The sequence below is a fragment of the Suillus discolor genome, assembly GCF_016758755.1.
Source record: "Suillus discolor strain FC423 chromosome Unknown F5147scaffold_89, whole genome shotgun sequence".
NCBI classification, from domain to species: domain Eukaryota; kingdom Fungi; phylum Basidiomycota; class Agaricomycetes; order Boletales; family Suillaceae; genus Suillus; species Suillus discolor.
Window position 1 is genome coordinate 145,637 of NW_024541336.1, and position 15,896 is coordinate 161,532.

Genomic DNA, 15,896 nt, shown 5'->3' on the forward strand with positions numbered 1-15,896 from the left:
CAAGTATGGTGCAAAGAGAGCAGATGCGGAATGGAAAAGAACTAAGGCAATCCTGGAATGCAAATATGCTGATGAGAGCGAGACTGGAACCACAGGTCTGATGAGTGTATGATGTGGAGTGAATGAAGACAAGAGGAAACTAGATAAAGTGCAGTTGTGCAAAGTAGTGGCTAGGTATAGATGAGGTTCAAGGCCGAGGTATAACTAGGTATGGAATGCTAAGTCAAAACCTGAGAGCGGTGTAAAGATACAACAATGGCTGAGCACAACACACAGTAAGCACTCAGCCGAATATAATAGTTGTGGTCTTGCACAGCCTAGTCTGCTATACTTGCAAGACAAGTGTGTTTGATCCTGTCATATCCCGCATTCCGGACCCAGACCAATCACACACATCATTTCCGGACTTCTGGATCCGGCCGACTTCTATCTATCGTCCGGATCCGACCCGCATCTATCTTCCGTGCCTAATCCCTTTGTACGTTCCTTCTCCAGTTAGACTATACTCATTTTCCGTACCTTGTTTCATTTCTGCCTTTATTTTCCTATGTCTTCATCTCCGTCTTCATTTACTATTTTCTGATAGACTAGTGTTTGACTTGTCTATATGCTCTGTCCACAGCCTCGCATAGCTTCGGACTGCGCAGACTGATTCTCTGTTAAGTCCTCAGTAGTATATAAACCCTGTAGAATCTTTGTACTTCCTCAGTTCGAATATTATCTTAGACTCTGCTCATTCTCTTCTCCATCCAACTTGAGTTTCTCCTCTCGTCGTCCTCTGCTAGTCTTAGGATCGATTCCCATAGACTTCTCACCTCCGCCTCTACCTCTGGTAGTCCTCTGCTGTTTCCTTCTAGTTCGGACATTGTCCGGATTAGTCTTATCCCTCGTTCCCGAACGTCCGCCGGAATTCCCATGCATCAGACATCGGACTCCGGACTCATCCGACAACCTTCGGACATAGTCCAACAGCCCTCGGAAGTTAGGGGCACGTACTCGGGTAAGGGGCGCAGCGCACGAGCTGAAGCCAAGCCCTTTGGATCCGACCCTTGAGCACGTTCTTAACAGTATATTCGAACTCACACCTGTTACGACTGGGGTATGTCGAGCTGTCTTAGTCCGAGTGGACTGAGATTCGGCGAGACAGACGTGGTTCTTCTCTCGAGTGAGAGGTCAAAGGTTTCTGGCTAAGGCAAGTATCGGCGACTTCCTTAGAATAGTGGTTCTTAGATAGCAAGGTTGGAGACCTTGCTAAAGGACTTGTTCCAGGTAAAACCCAGTAGATTAAAGTGAGGAAATACATGTGGTACGCTATGTAACTATATAGCGAGAGTTCAAGCGGAGACTGTAAGTGCGTATCAAGATAGAAGGCGGACAGCCCGCTTGGTAAGTGATAAGAGATAACAGATAAGAGATAGTAACCATGGTGCGGACAGCCCGCTTTGATAAGAGATAGTGATCTAAACATAGCGGTGGTTACTAGTGCGGAAGGTTAGCTTGGCGATGATATGAGTGAGGTTCTGGAAGGTGATTGGTCGTTCGTTAAGAGCCGTGTGCATGTACCATTGTCCAGTATCGAAAGAGAAGCGAAGAGAATGAATATACCGTAACAACACCTTACCAAGTATACTTACATTCATGGCACCTACAACCACTCAGACAAACCTCCGCGCAGCGGGCTTAGTAACCGCCCGATGCGACTCTACTCCCATAGCCGATGCATTCACTAGCTTCTCACAGCGTCACGCTAGCGCACAGGGCACTGCATCCAGCATCTCTCAACTCATGAATCGTCCACACCCAGAAACCCCAACTCGCACACCGGCCGGATTCCTCCTGGAAAACGAAGATACTCCAGGCGGAGATCCACCGGATGACGGGGGAGGTGACCCAGACGATGAACCTCCAGAAGACCCAACTGACGATGAAAACGAAGGTCTTGGTCCACAAGACTTGGTCTTCCTTCGCCTTTCTCAGGCAATCAATAACCTGGCGCGTAACAACCGCCGGTCCGCTATCCCTGATGACTCCAAAATCAAAGTCCGAGAACCGGACACCTTCGATGGCACTGAGCCCCGGAAGCTCCGGGTGTTCTTTGTCCAATGTGAGCTTAACTTCCAAGCTAAGCCGAAGTCTTTCCGCACCAGCCGCACTAAGGTCAACTTCGCGCAATCATACCTCAAGGGCATGGCCCTTGAATGGTTTGAGCTGGACCTCCTTTCGGATGATCTCACGGATCGTCCAGAATGGATGGATGACTACTCCAAGTTCATGTTAGAACTCCAAACTAACTTCGGACCCCATGACCCGGTCAGAGATGCGGAAATGCAGCTGGAACAGCTCTATATGCGCAACAGACAGCGCATCAACAAGTATGTTGTAGAGTTCCAACGGCTCGCTTCCCAAGTCCGTGGTTGGGGCGACGGAGCTTTGCGCCATCAGTTCTACAATGGACTTCTGGCTCGCATCAAAGATGAAATCAGTCGTCAAGGAAAACCCACCACTCTGTCCCAATACAAAACCCTCGCCCAGACTATTGATGCCCAATACTGGGAACGCAAGGGAGAAGTGTCCCGTGAAACCAAACCCTCTGCATCCGCCCCTCCTGCTAAGCAATCAGCTCCGACCTCCGACCGGAAAGAGTATTCTGGCAGACGGTCCAGAAATGCCTCAGCTTCCTCCTCCGCCAAACTTCCGGACTTGACGTCCAAGCTCGGAAAAGATGGTAAACTCACCTCCGAGGAACGCCAGAGGCGCATGGAGAAGAAGCTCTGCCTCTTCTGCGGCGGACCCGGTCATACTGCCCGGGACTGCCTAAAGTCCAGTTCCCGTGCAGCCAAAGGTCGTGCTAGCACGGTGACTCCGGAAGCCAAACCGGAGGTCTCGGAAGAGACAAAAAATTAGTCCACAACCCTCTTGACTCCATGCGGGACAAGGGTTGTGTTGACTCAACCTGCGCAATGGAGCTACGTCTCAATGCTGTTTCTCTTTCCGATCTGAACTCGCTTATGCCAAATATCTCTATTTCTACTTTTCCCGATATCTCTCTGTTCCCAGCTCTAGTAGATTGTGGTTCCTCCCATTGTTTTATAGCAAGCAAACTAATCCGAGAAAATAACATTCCAACCTATGCAATTCCTCCGCTTCCGCTCCATCTGTTTGATGGTACTTCCAATGCCACTATTACCGAGGCAGTAGATTTACCGATCTGGTTTCCGACCGGTGTCGTTACCTCCGAAACATTTTATGTTACTCCTTTGGACTCATCCTGTTCCATCGTTCTAGGATATAGCTGGCTCACCCGACACAATCCATTGATTGACTGGGTAAAGGGCAGCATCGTTTTCCGTCCGATTCCTCATGGAGTGCCTCTGACCCCTCCGACCTCACTTCCACCGGCTCCGGCGGAAATCCCTTCCATAACCTCGCTGAGTCCCTCCGCTGATAACACTGTTCCCAATACTATCCCTTTGTGTATGGAAGCAACTGTGACGCATCACACGGCCTCGGTTGCATTGCTAATTCACCCACCGGTGACGCATCACAGGCGGTTGGTTGCTAGTCAAAAGTATGTCACAAAATCAATATTTTGAAAAAAAAATCTATGAGCTCCATCTACTATGAGGCATCTACCTGCACCCATATATTCTCATGGTCTCCTGCAGCCACCAGCCCATGCAAATCACTTCTCTGTACATTGACAACACAATATTTTGTAGTATCAGCAGCAAGAACATTAGTGGAGTTGAAGCCCAGAGCATCCTCAATAACTGCGCTACAAGGGATGTCTGCATCATCATCACCAGCTTCGGCGTCGAGCTGAGATGCAGGTGGCTCATCTTCAAGGCCATAGACAATGCCAGTGCATTCTTCAATCTCGTCACAAAGCTTTGGGTGCGTACACAGGTATATGTTAAGTGCTCCTTGTGCCTTTTTGCTTGTGAGACACTCTGCAGAGATATTCCACTCCTTCATAGTGCACCTCTCCCATGCCTGTTGCATATGGTACATGTCAGTATTCAAGACTTTGAAAATCGATACAAATTGAAAGAACCTTCTTTACGAGTTCGCAACCGAGTGGACCAGTCATAAAATCATAGACAGACACGATGTTAGCAACTGACGCATCTCGTAATGTAGGTAACGATGTTGTGAACTTGACTTGTTCTGGGGTAAGGCCATCTTTTATCTGCTGTTGATGCGAGTTGACAAGGAATTGAATCTGGTGCTGCTTCAAACGATGCTTGATAACACGATTAAGTCCAACATCGGCAGGTTGAAATATGCCTGTACCTGTAGCATAGACCATCAGCATTTGGTGGCTTCAGTTCTGCGAGGAATTCACTTACAATTTGCAGGTACAAAGCATAGAATGATGTATGGGAAAGTCTCAAAGACATATGTACGAAACTCTTTGCCAGCATGCACGGGATAGCAGTTAAGGTAAATAATGGAAACCTGGTCATTATCGAGATCAGGGTCTGCTTCAATGACAGAACAGCGGTAAGGTTCAAAAACATTTTCGACCCACTGTGCAACACATGCCATGAATAATGAGTGAAAATTCTACTGAATAGAAACGTACTTCTTTCATTGTTTTTAGCGTGCTGTAATGGCTTCCCTTCTTATCACTCTTTGCAAAGGCAAAATCAAAGCCTCGTTCCTTTGCTTCCATCATCCCAAGGGCACCCACTGATGGCAAAGATCGCTCTGAGGCTCCAGACCACACCTGCTGGAAGGGAAGGAATGTGCCTTCAGGAGTGCTTGCCACCAGCAATGTGTATGCACGCTTCTCGTCTTTCGCCACAATGTCAACTTGTTCTGATCCACGCTCTGCGAAGGTTGTACCACTACTTGGAAGGATGTAATTACCAATTTGGTCGAATCCAACAAGTAGCTAGCAGCACAAAATCAATGAATTGTGACACAGTTTGATCACAGTCTCTTGGTACTTACTTTTGGAGGAACTGTGTGCCATTTCATGATGTAGACGAGTCGGAAAAAAGCCTCCTCACATCTGTCCTCAGCATCCCCAGGAATTTTAGCGAAAACACGTGTCCCTTTTCTGGGACTCCAATCAAGCACACTTTCAAGAAAAGCACGAACAAAACTCTGGCACATCAAAATTAGTTTCAAGTCCTGGTTACAAGTCTGAGTCTGGTACCAACCTCAGAACACTTGAATGTCATAAGTACTTGAGGCACTTCGTCATTGAGAACTGCTAACATGATGGCCCTTGCAACGATAACATTGACAGCAAGTCCTGATTTGCGCAGTGCCTGCAATTTCATGGTAATTAGCTTCACAACATCAGGATACTTTGCAAGAACCCCTGATTGCCCTGACCCAGCCAAAGCATGACGACGTTGAACATTTTCAAGGGTGGTTTTGGACCAGTATCGTTTTGAATCCTTGTCTATCCATTTCTGGACAGTCCCTTTGTTCAGATGAGAGAAAAGGTTTGGGTGGTCCCGAGATAAGCCCTTGACAATAGCTTGGGGTGACCAGTCATATTTTCGTGCAGCTCCATCAATATGGACCCATAGTAGGGGATGGTACCAATTTGTCCTCTTGTGCTGCTCTTGCTTGTACCACCTTTCATTCCATTGCGGATCTCCTTCCACTGAGAGTCAGACCGAGATAGTGCAATTACATCTGGGGTACTGAGAGTAGCTGATGATCTGGAATCATCATGGAGAACCTTGGTACGTCATTTGCATGAAAATTATTTTCACAGATGGCTCTGAACTTACTGCATTGATGGACTGCTTACTCCCACCTGACTGCTTCATTGCTGCATTAATAGCCCTCTTTCGTTCACGGTGACGACATTGTCTTTCAGTTGCTCCTTCACGTTTGTTCCTCTTTCTTTCTGCTTCTTCTGCTTCCTTCTCAAGTTTCTCCTCCTCCCCAAATTCCCGTGTCAGCTCATCCAGTCTCTTCCATTGCAGCACCTTTTCCTCTTCAGTTGTGAGTGGCTTCCAGCGGAGATCATCAAAGGTAAGCTGCTGAGTCCCTATAGAACTCCAGTTTGATGGAGCTGGTTTCGGATGGCTGACAAGTTCTATGTTGACCTTCAGGCGATGATGCTGATCAAAAATAGTCCGTTTTTCGTCTATATCTTCTGACGATGACTCTGAGAGTATGCTAATGGCATCTGATGCCTCCCCTCCTCTAACGATGGAGTCTAGCTGGGCTTTAGCTCGTTTTGCTGGACCAGAACTGGCTTCATTCATTGATGCATCTAGTGCTTTTTTTCGCCTAGTATTAGTACGGTTAGTTTTTGATTTAAATTTCAAACTGACAAAACACACTTTGTAGGTATCTTGGCTCCCTGCAATTTTGCAGCTGATATGAGCCGTTCGACCCAAACTTCACGCAGGAATTCATGCTCGCCATCATTGGACAAGTGTTTCACAGTAAGTTTCAACATTTGGATAAGCTCGCGAAAGCGTTGCCCTCGCTCATGGAACACAATAGTCCCTCCCGGCGCCAGCTTATGAGTCTCGAAGCAAACTTCAACATTCCTATTGAAGGCAAACCAAACACCTTCTTCCTCGACGAACTCTTCATCAAGTCTGAATTGATACTGTGATGTTGGGAAATCAAGGGGCAGAGATTCTGGCAGGTTTTCAAGAAGATCCGCAAGATGTTGGATTCGAGAAATGAGCTCTGAAGATGGGCCTTGTCGAGGCTCATGTGTTATGGGCTTCGTCATTTGAGTAGTACTACTGACGTTGTTACAATTTTTCTAATCCATCCACCAATAAATGACACCATTGTGCATTCAATGTTCCGCATCTCCGCAACTACAGATACACTCTGACAGATCTATCTAGGCCTTTGTAAGGGCCGGTTGCTATTTTTCAAAACATCACACACCTGTCAGATGAGGTTGCTAACTCTGCGCATGTGGCTGAGTGTCACACTCGAGCTTTGGTTGCCTCCATACACAAAGGGATAGTATTTCCCTAATCAATGCAGTTGCCTTTTGCCGGGCCTGTAAATTAGAGGGATCGGTCTAGTTCAGTATTTTCGTTCGTCCGTCCAGTGTCAATCTCCGCTCCGCTACACTCTCCTCCGAACCTCCGAACCTATCCGGAATCCCTTCGGAATATCACGAGTACGCGGATGTCTTTGATAAAAGCAAAGCCGGACAGCTCCCTCCCCATCGTCCCTATGATCTTAAGATCGATTTGGAGGAAGGAGCGGCTCCACCCCTTGGCACCATCTATTCCCTTTCTCCGGTTGAGCTTGTAGCTCTTCACAAATTCCTTGATGAGAATATTGCGACCGGACTTCTTCGTTCCTCGTCCTCTCCGCACGGAGCCCCTGTCCTGTTTGTCAAGAAGAAGGATGGCTCCCTACGCCTCTGCGTAGATTTCCGAGGACTCAATAAAATCACAAAGAAAGACTGCTACCCTCTTCCCCTCATTTCCGACCTTCTCGATTCTCCGAGCCGCGCTAAAGTTTACACTAAAATCGACCTCCGGTCCGCTTACCATCTAGTCCGGATGGCGGAAGGAGACGAGTGGAAAACTGCCTTCCGGACACACTATGGCTCCTATGAATGGTTGGTTATGCCCAAGGGTCTCACCAATGCTCTGGCGGCTTTCCAGCACTTTGTCAACACCATCTTCACCGATATGCTTGACATATGTGTTATTGTGTATCTCGACGACATCCTCATTTATTCCGCAGACCTTGCATCTCACAAACAACATGTCCTTGAAGTTCTCCAACGCCTCCGGAAGCATCGTTTATACGCTAAACCGGAGAAGTGCGAATTCCATTCCGACTCCGTAGAATACCTCGGCTACCTCCTATCTCCGGCCGGCCTTACCATGTCTTCAGACAAAGTCCAGACTATCTGTGACTGGCCGGAACCCCAGAAAGTTAAGGATATTCAATTGTTCCTCGGGTTCACCAATTTCTATCGTTGCTTCATTTTTAACTACTCGGACATTGTAGTTCCGCTTACATGGCTCACTCGCAAGGATGCTCCCTGGAATTTCTCCGAGGATTGCCAGAAATCTTTCGAAACTCTCAAGAAAGCCTTCACTACTGCTCCGGTGCTTACGCACTGGATGCCGGATGTTCCTATCGTCGTTGAGACGGACACTTCTGACTATGCTATCACCGGAATACTTTCTATAGTATGTCCGGACCAGGAGCTCCGCCTGGTTGCCTTTTACTCCCGAACCCTTTCGGCTCTGGAACTCAACTATGACACTCATGATAAAGAACTCCTAGCTATCTACGAAGCTTTCTGGTCCTGGCGACACTACCTTGAAGGCTCTGCCAAGCTGATAGATGTCATCACAGACCACAAGAACTTTGAGTACTTTGCTACCACAAAACTCCTCACCCGCCGCCAGGCCCGCTGGTCGGAATACCTCCATCAGTTCAATCTCATTATCCGTTTCCGACCTGGAAAACTCGGAGCAAAGCCCGACTGCCTAACTAGACGTTGGGACGTCTACCCCAAAGAGGGGGATAAGGACTACGCTCAAGTTAATCCACACAACCTCCGGCCGATATTTACCACAGAACAGCTCGCTTCGTCCCTCCGGGCATCACACCTAGCAATTCCGGTGCTCTGGGCAGCTGTACTAATGGATGTCGAGCAACTTCATAAGGACATTCTGTCCGCCCTTCCCCATGACCCTATTGCTTCCAGTCATCTTCCGGATCCGCCGGACCCGAGATGGACAGTGGATGAAAGTGGTTTCCTCCATTGTGACAGCCGTATATACGTTCCAGAATCCAATGACCTCCGTCTCCAAGTACTCCAGAATACACATGACCACCCACTATCCGGACATTTCGGTCAGAACCGGACCCTGGAAATTATCCGTCAGGAGTATACTTGGCCCGGAATCCGTGCATATGTCAAGGACTATGTCAAGTCTTGTACAACCTGTGCCTGAGCCAAAGTTCTGAGACACAAACCATACAGACTATTGAAACAACTCCCCATCCCCGAGAAGCTGTGGAATTCTACATCCATGGACTTCATCAAACAACTCCCTGATTCCTCTGGCTTCACAGCCATCCTGGTAGTCATAGATCGACTATCCAAGCAATCCATATTCATCCCAACCTACAACACCATCACCTCTCCGGACCTCGCCCGGTTATTCCTCCTCCATGTGTTTTCCAAGCACGGAGTTCCGTCTCATGTTACTTCCGACCATGGTATGGAATTCGTTTCCCACTTCTTCTGGTCGCTCGGAAAAGCACTTGACATGATCCTCCACTTCACTTCTGGATATCATCCGGAAGGTGACGGACAAACCGAGCGAGCTAACCAAACCCTAGAACAATACCTCCGGATCTACTGCAACTATCAGCAGGATAATTGGTTGGAACTGTTACCCTTGGCCGAGTTTGCTTACAACAATGCTCCTAGTGCTACTACCGGAGTTTCACCATTCTTCACCAATAAGGGTTATCACCCGAACATTTCCATACATCCAGAGCGTGATCTCTCCTCCGCCTGTGCCCGGGATTATGCTATAGATCTAGACGAGCTTCATCAATTCCTCTGAGAAGAAATGTCCCATGCCCAAGAACGATATCAGGGACCCGCAGACGCTAGATGAAAACCCGCTCCGGACTTCAAAGTCGGAGATCAGGTCTTCATCAAAGCAAAATATTTCCGCTTGACCCGACCATCGAAAAAGCTCTCAGAAAAGAATATTGGACCATTCGACATCATCGCTCGTCCCGGCACCCACTCCTTCACCATCCATCTTCTGGACGCTATGTGATCCATGCACCCCGTATTCCATGTCTCTCAGTTAGAACCCGCAACTCCAAACACCATTCCTAATCGCATCCAACCTCCTCCGCCTCCGGTATTAGTTGACGGAGAACCGGAATACGAAATCTCCGAAATCCTGGACTCCAAGATTGACCGCCGGAGACGTCACTGCCAACTACTATACTTAGTACGTTAGGCCGGATACGAGGGGACAGACGAAGAAACTTCCTGGATACTCGCAACCGAACTCGGAAATGTGCCGGAACTTCTATCGGATTTCCACTCGGCATATCCGGATAAGCTGGGACCAACTTCTCACAAAGAGTAAAAAAGGACATGCATATATGTACATTATTTAGGCGTCCGACATCCGGACTTCGGATCCGACGACCTAAGAGTTCATCTCCATGTCTCCGCCAGATCCGCCGGCCTCCTTTTCCGCCTCCTCCCCATTTTCCTCCTCTGGAGCATCTTCCACATGCATCCGGAAACCGTTCCTCAGACTCTCCATGAAGAGAGCCTGAAACACCCTCTGCTCCTCCATGAACTGGAGCATGTTTTCACTTACCCGGTCCATCGCAGCCCTACTTCCTTCCGCTGCTGCAACACTCCTCTCCATCAGCCCATTGGTCCGGGCCAGTTCCGCCACAATGTTGTTGGCGGCTGCGACCCAGGCCTGGTCGTCGTACTCCGCCCAGTCTTGATCCTCCCCAATGACTGTCCGGGGATTGGACACTATTTCCACATCATCGTCGATGTCCTCCGGACTCCGCTGACGCCTTTTGCCTTTGCCCTTGGGGCTCGGAGATCCCTCCGGACATGTTTGTTTCTTGCCTTTGCCTTTGCTGGCCAGCGCCTTGACAGGTGGATTTCCGCCGACGCACTTCTCCTTGGACGCGCGGCACTGGTCGCAAGTCCGGATCTTTCGGAAATCATCAGTAATCATCCGGATCCGGACAAAACAGAAGACTCACCCTAGGCGTCTTAGACGCTACTGCCCAGGTGCAAATCTTGCGCCTAAGGACGCACATCTCACACGGGACCTCCGGATCCGCCGGACCGGAGGACTAACATGTTGTTAAACTCCGGAAGAACACAAAAAACCTCATCCGACTCACCTCCGATGCATTGCCCATCCTAGCCTTTGCCAAACGCTCCTGCTCGCGCTCAGCCAACCTTTTCCGAGTCTCCTCGATATCCTTCCGTTTCTGTTCCTCCATCCGTTTCCGTTCCTCTTCCGCCTCCTTGCGCTTACATTCCTCTTCCTCTGCCTCTCTCCGAGCGTCCGCCTCGAGTCGCGCGATTTCGGCCGCGATTTCGGCCTGCCTCTCTTGGAGGAGTTGCCAGGCGGACTTTGTGTTGCCAGAAGTAGAGTTAGACATGTTAAACAGTAATTGGAGTTAGGGGGAAAGTTTTAGACGTCTCATGGGTGCCCTGGCCTACTTATATGTCCAGTTCTATTTTTACAAGCTCCGCCCATCATCCCACATTCATAGAAGTCCGGTCCGGATGTCCAGATCAGAAGCCTCATGGGCTCGGCCCTAAGGGGGGGATACTGTCATATCCCGCGTTCCGGACCCGGACCAATCACACACATCATTTCTGGACTTCCGGATCCGGCCGACTTCTATCTATCGTCCGGATCCGACCCGCATCTATCTTCCGTGCCTAATCCCTTTGTACGTTCCTTCTCCAGTTAGACTATACTCATTTTCCGTACCTTGTTTCATTTCCGCCTTTATTTTCCTATGTCTTCATCTCCGTCGTCATTTACTATTTTCCGATAGACTAGTGTTTGACTTGTCTATATGCTCCGTCCACAGCCTCGCATAGCTTCGGACTGCGCAGACTGATTCTCTGTTAAGTCCTCAGTAGTATATAAACCCTGTAGAATCTTTGTACTTCCTCAGTTCGAATATTATCTTAGACTCTGCTCATTCTCTTCTCCGTCCAACTTGAGTTTCTCCTCTCGTCATCCTCTGCTAGTCTTAGGATCGATTCCCATAGACTTCTCACCTCCGCCTCTACCTCTGGTAGTCCTCTGCTGTTTCCTTCTAGTTCGGACATTGTCTGGATTAGTCTTATCCCTCGTTCCCAAATGTCCGCCGGAATTCCCATGCATCGGACATCGGACTCCGGACTCGTCCGACAACCTTCGGACATAGTCCAACAGCCCTCGGAAGTTAGGGGCACGTACTCGGGTAAGGGGCGCAGCGCACGAGCTGAAGCCAAGCCCTTTGGATCTGACCCTTGAGCACGTTCTTAACAGTTCCAAGGGGTTTGCTATTTGGAATAGATCTGAAGTTAGTGAAAAGATAAATAGTCAAAAGTCCAAGTGCAAGAAACAATGTCCAAAGATATAATTACAAGTCCGATGTCAAAGTGTCAGGTCCGATGTTTTCGGATTTAGTGGGTTAGCGGGTTTGGGTTTGGGTTCAGTGGATTACAGGGAATAGTGATAGCGAATGTCAGGAAAGTGAGCAGTATGCAGATGAATGATTATGATGGGTATTTCGGATAGAAAGAGTGGTAATATTCGCAATATCAACTAAGAACCAAAAAATATCAGGTTTGACCCCTAAGCATCGGGAAATGGCTCCCTACTCCTTTTTTCCCCCTCAATAATACAATAGGAAGTCCAATATATATGTAGTACATATAAATCCAGAAACCTATAGGCAAAAGTAGCAGTGAAATATTTCAGATCCAAAGTACATGTAAATAAACATGAGGTGCTGCGGACAATGGGACAACATGTCATAGTGCTGGCTACGATGTGAGTAATGTGCAAAATAATCAACTACGCACCTAGTGGGGCTAGCAGGATGGAATGAGATACGGAGAGGACAAGTGCGCAGGATATCAGATTGGCTGATGTGGCCAAAATGTCAGGTCTGCTAGTCAAAGCATCAGGTTACATCGGAGAATGTTTGGTGTGCGATGAGCATTAGACATATATTGGGAAATCACTGAATACAAGCTTAGCACAAGGCTGAGTGCTACAGCGGTTTGGATCCACATAGAGCCTAGGTAAAGAAACTTAGATGTGCATTCTTGGAGCAGTCAAGAATACACAGGTTCAAAGTGAAAGTGAACGAAGCTTGTCAAATTGCACAAAGTACTAGGAACATCTAAGGTGACTCTGCAAAAAAAAGGTAGCATCCAAGGGAAGGAAAGTATAGTATTCTATGTAGTGCATGATATTTTATCCTACTGCATGATGGAGTGGGGCACTCTGGCAGGACAGAACAGGATGGGAATGGCAGGGGTCCTGGTGTGGTGGCAGGAGTCCTAGCTTGTAGTCAGTAGTCCTCACGCATGTCATAGTCTGTCCTTGATAGACAGAGCTATAGCCTCCCATCATAGAGGTCTGGCCTTGGTTCACTGGCAGTCCATGCCCATCCCAGTGAGTGTCTGGAATCCATTGTGTATGAGGAATGATAGCTAGATGAGAATTCAGCCCAAAAGGATTGCAACTGAGAATGATTCCTTTAAGTAAAAATGTGAGGGGAAACTTTGAAACTAGTAATGGTGACTGAGAATAGACAAAACATGAAGGTTAGTGCTAATGTGATGCAAGTACAAGCAAGTCACTGAGGGCATGATGCAATGTGAAGGTGTGCAGCCAAAGATACAATATAGCATGAAAGTGCATGGCTGAGCTGAAAGGTCAATGTGAAAGCCAAAAGTGCAAAGATGAAACAGCGCGACAATAGATGGAAAGACATTTAGATGATATACAGCTGATGGAAATGCAAACATTAGCATGGCTGATGAAGATGTGTACACAGAAGTATGTCAAAGGTTTAGATTTTGAGTTGAGATGTTATTGCATGCAAACAGATGATAGATTCTACAAGAGAGATAAAAAGAATAGATGAAAATTGTAAGTACAGTATATATATATATATATATATATATGTGCACCTAAGCAATACTTGAAACCAGAGACTTTAAGTCTTACACCATAAGCAAGGACTGTAGCAATGAAAATGAGGCAGATAAGTAATATATAATAAGGGCATGTATAGAACAGAATATGCAACATGTGCCAGCAGAGATAGGTGGTCATAGAAAGGTCATGGACAGCTGACCTGGAAGGGAGATATGGAGCAAACAGAGTGGATGCGAGTATGAGTGCATGCTGGATAAGCATCAGCCAAAAGGGACTTGCTGCTATGAAAAATGGAAGTGACATGGAACCTATGATCTTCTCTAGTCTCTGACACAAGTATCAAAAGACACTCAGTCCTGCTCAGCATGGGTCCAAGCATCACAGCACTATTCAAGAAAACTTTGATGAAGCTGCCCCATTCTGGTAAGTTTTTAAGATTATGTTTCTTCTTGAATAGTGCTGTGATGCTTGGACCCATGCTGAGCAGGACTGAGTGTCTTTTGATACTTGTGTCAGAGACTAGAGAAGATCATAGGTTCCATGTCACTTCCATTTTTCATAGCAGCAAGTCCCTTTTGGCTGATGCTTATCCAGCATGCACTCATACTCGCATCCACTCTGTTTGCTCCATATCTCCCTTCCAGGTCAGCTGTCCATGACCTTTCTATGACCACCTATCTCTGCTGGCACATGTTGCATATTCTGTTCTATACATGCCCTTATTATATATTACTTATCTGCCTCATTTTCATTGCTACAGTCCTTGCTTATGGTGTAAGACTTAAAGTCTCTGGTTTCAAGTATTGCTTAGGTGCACATATATATATATATATATATATATATACTGTACTTACAATTTTCATCTATTCTTTTTATCTCTCTTGTAGAATCTATCATCTGTTTGCATGCAATAACATCTCAACTCAAAATCTAAACCTTTGACATACTTCTGTGTACACATCTTCATCAGCCATGCTAATGTTTGCATTTCCATCAGCTGTATATCATCTAAATGTCTTTCCATCTATTGTCGCGCTGTTTCATCTTTGCACTTTTGGCTTTCACATTGACCTTTCAGCTCAGCCATGCACTTTCATGCTATATTGTATCTTTGGCTGCACACCTTCACATTGCATCATGCCCTCAGTGACTTGCTTGTACTTGCATCACATTAGCACTAACCTTCATGTTTTGTCTATTCTCAGTCACCATTACTAGTTTCAAAGTTTCCCCTCACATTTTTACTTAAAGGAATCATTCTCAGTTGCAATCCTTTTGGGCTGAATTCTCATCTAGCTATCATTCCTCATACACAATGGATTCCAGACACTCACTGGGATGGGCATGGACTGCCAGTGAACCAAGGCCAGACCTCTATGATGGGAGGCTATAGCTCTGTCTATCAAGGACAGACTATGACATGCGTGAGGACTACTGACTACAAGCTAGGACTCCTGCCACCACACCAGGACCCCTGCCATTCCCATCCTGTTCTGTCCTGCCAGAGTGCCCCACTCCATCATGCAGTAGGATAAAATATCATGCACTACATAGAATACTATACTTTCCTTCCCTTGGATGCTACCTTTTTTTTGCAGAGTCACCTTAGATGTTCCTAGTACTTTGTGCAATTTGACAAGCTTCGTTCACTTTCACTTTGAACCTGTGTATTCTTGACTGCTCCAAGAATGCACATCTAAGTTTCTTTACCTAGGCTCTATGTGGATCCAAACCGCTGTAGCACTCAGCCTTGTGCTAAGCTTGTATTCAGTGATTTCCCAATATATGTCTAATGCTCATCGCACACCAAACATTCTCCGATGTAACCTGATGCTTTGACTAGCAGACCTGACATTTTGGCCACATCAGCCAATCTGATATCCTGCGCACTTGTCCTCTCCGTATCTCATTCCATCCTGCTAGCCCCACTAGGTGCGTAGTTGATTATTTTGCACATTACTCACATCGTAGCCAGCACTATGACATGTTGTCCCATTGTCCGCAGCACCTCATGTTTATTTACATGTACTTTGGATCTGAAATATTTCACTGCTACTTTTGCCTATAGGTTTCTGGATTTATATGTACTACATATATATTGGACTTCCTATTGTATTATTGAGGGGGAAAAAAGGAGTAGGGAGCCATTTCCCGATGCTTAGGGGTCAAACCTGATATTTTTTGGTTCTTAGTTGATATTGCGAATATTACCACTCTTTCTATCCGAAATACCCA

At 46.9% G+C, this 15,896-nt stretch overlaps 1 protein-coding gene across 1 annotated transcript; it reads right to left on the minus strand.

The window, feature by feature from the left end:
- Window positions 1-4,341: 4,341 nt before the first annotated feature.
- Window positions 4,342-5,291, minus strand: F5147DRAFT_748008 (uncharacterized protein; the record flags this gene model as incomplete). The annotated part of the gene is made up of 4 exons (XM_041440010.1): window positions 4,342-4,530; window positions 4,586-4,897; window positions 4,957-5,060; window positions 5,165-5,291. The coding sequence occupies 4 exons, from the start codon at window positions 5,289-5,291 to the stop codon at window positions 4,342-4,344; spliced, it is 732 nt and encodes a 243-aa protein (XP_041286954.1).
- Between the last annotated feature and the right edge of the window lie 10,605 nt (window positions 5,292-15,896).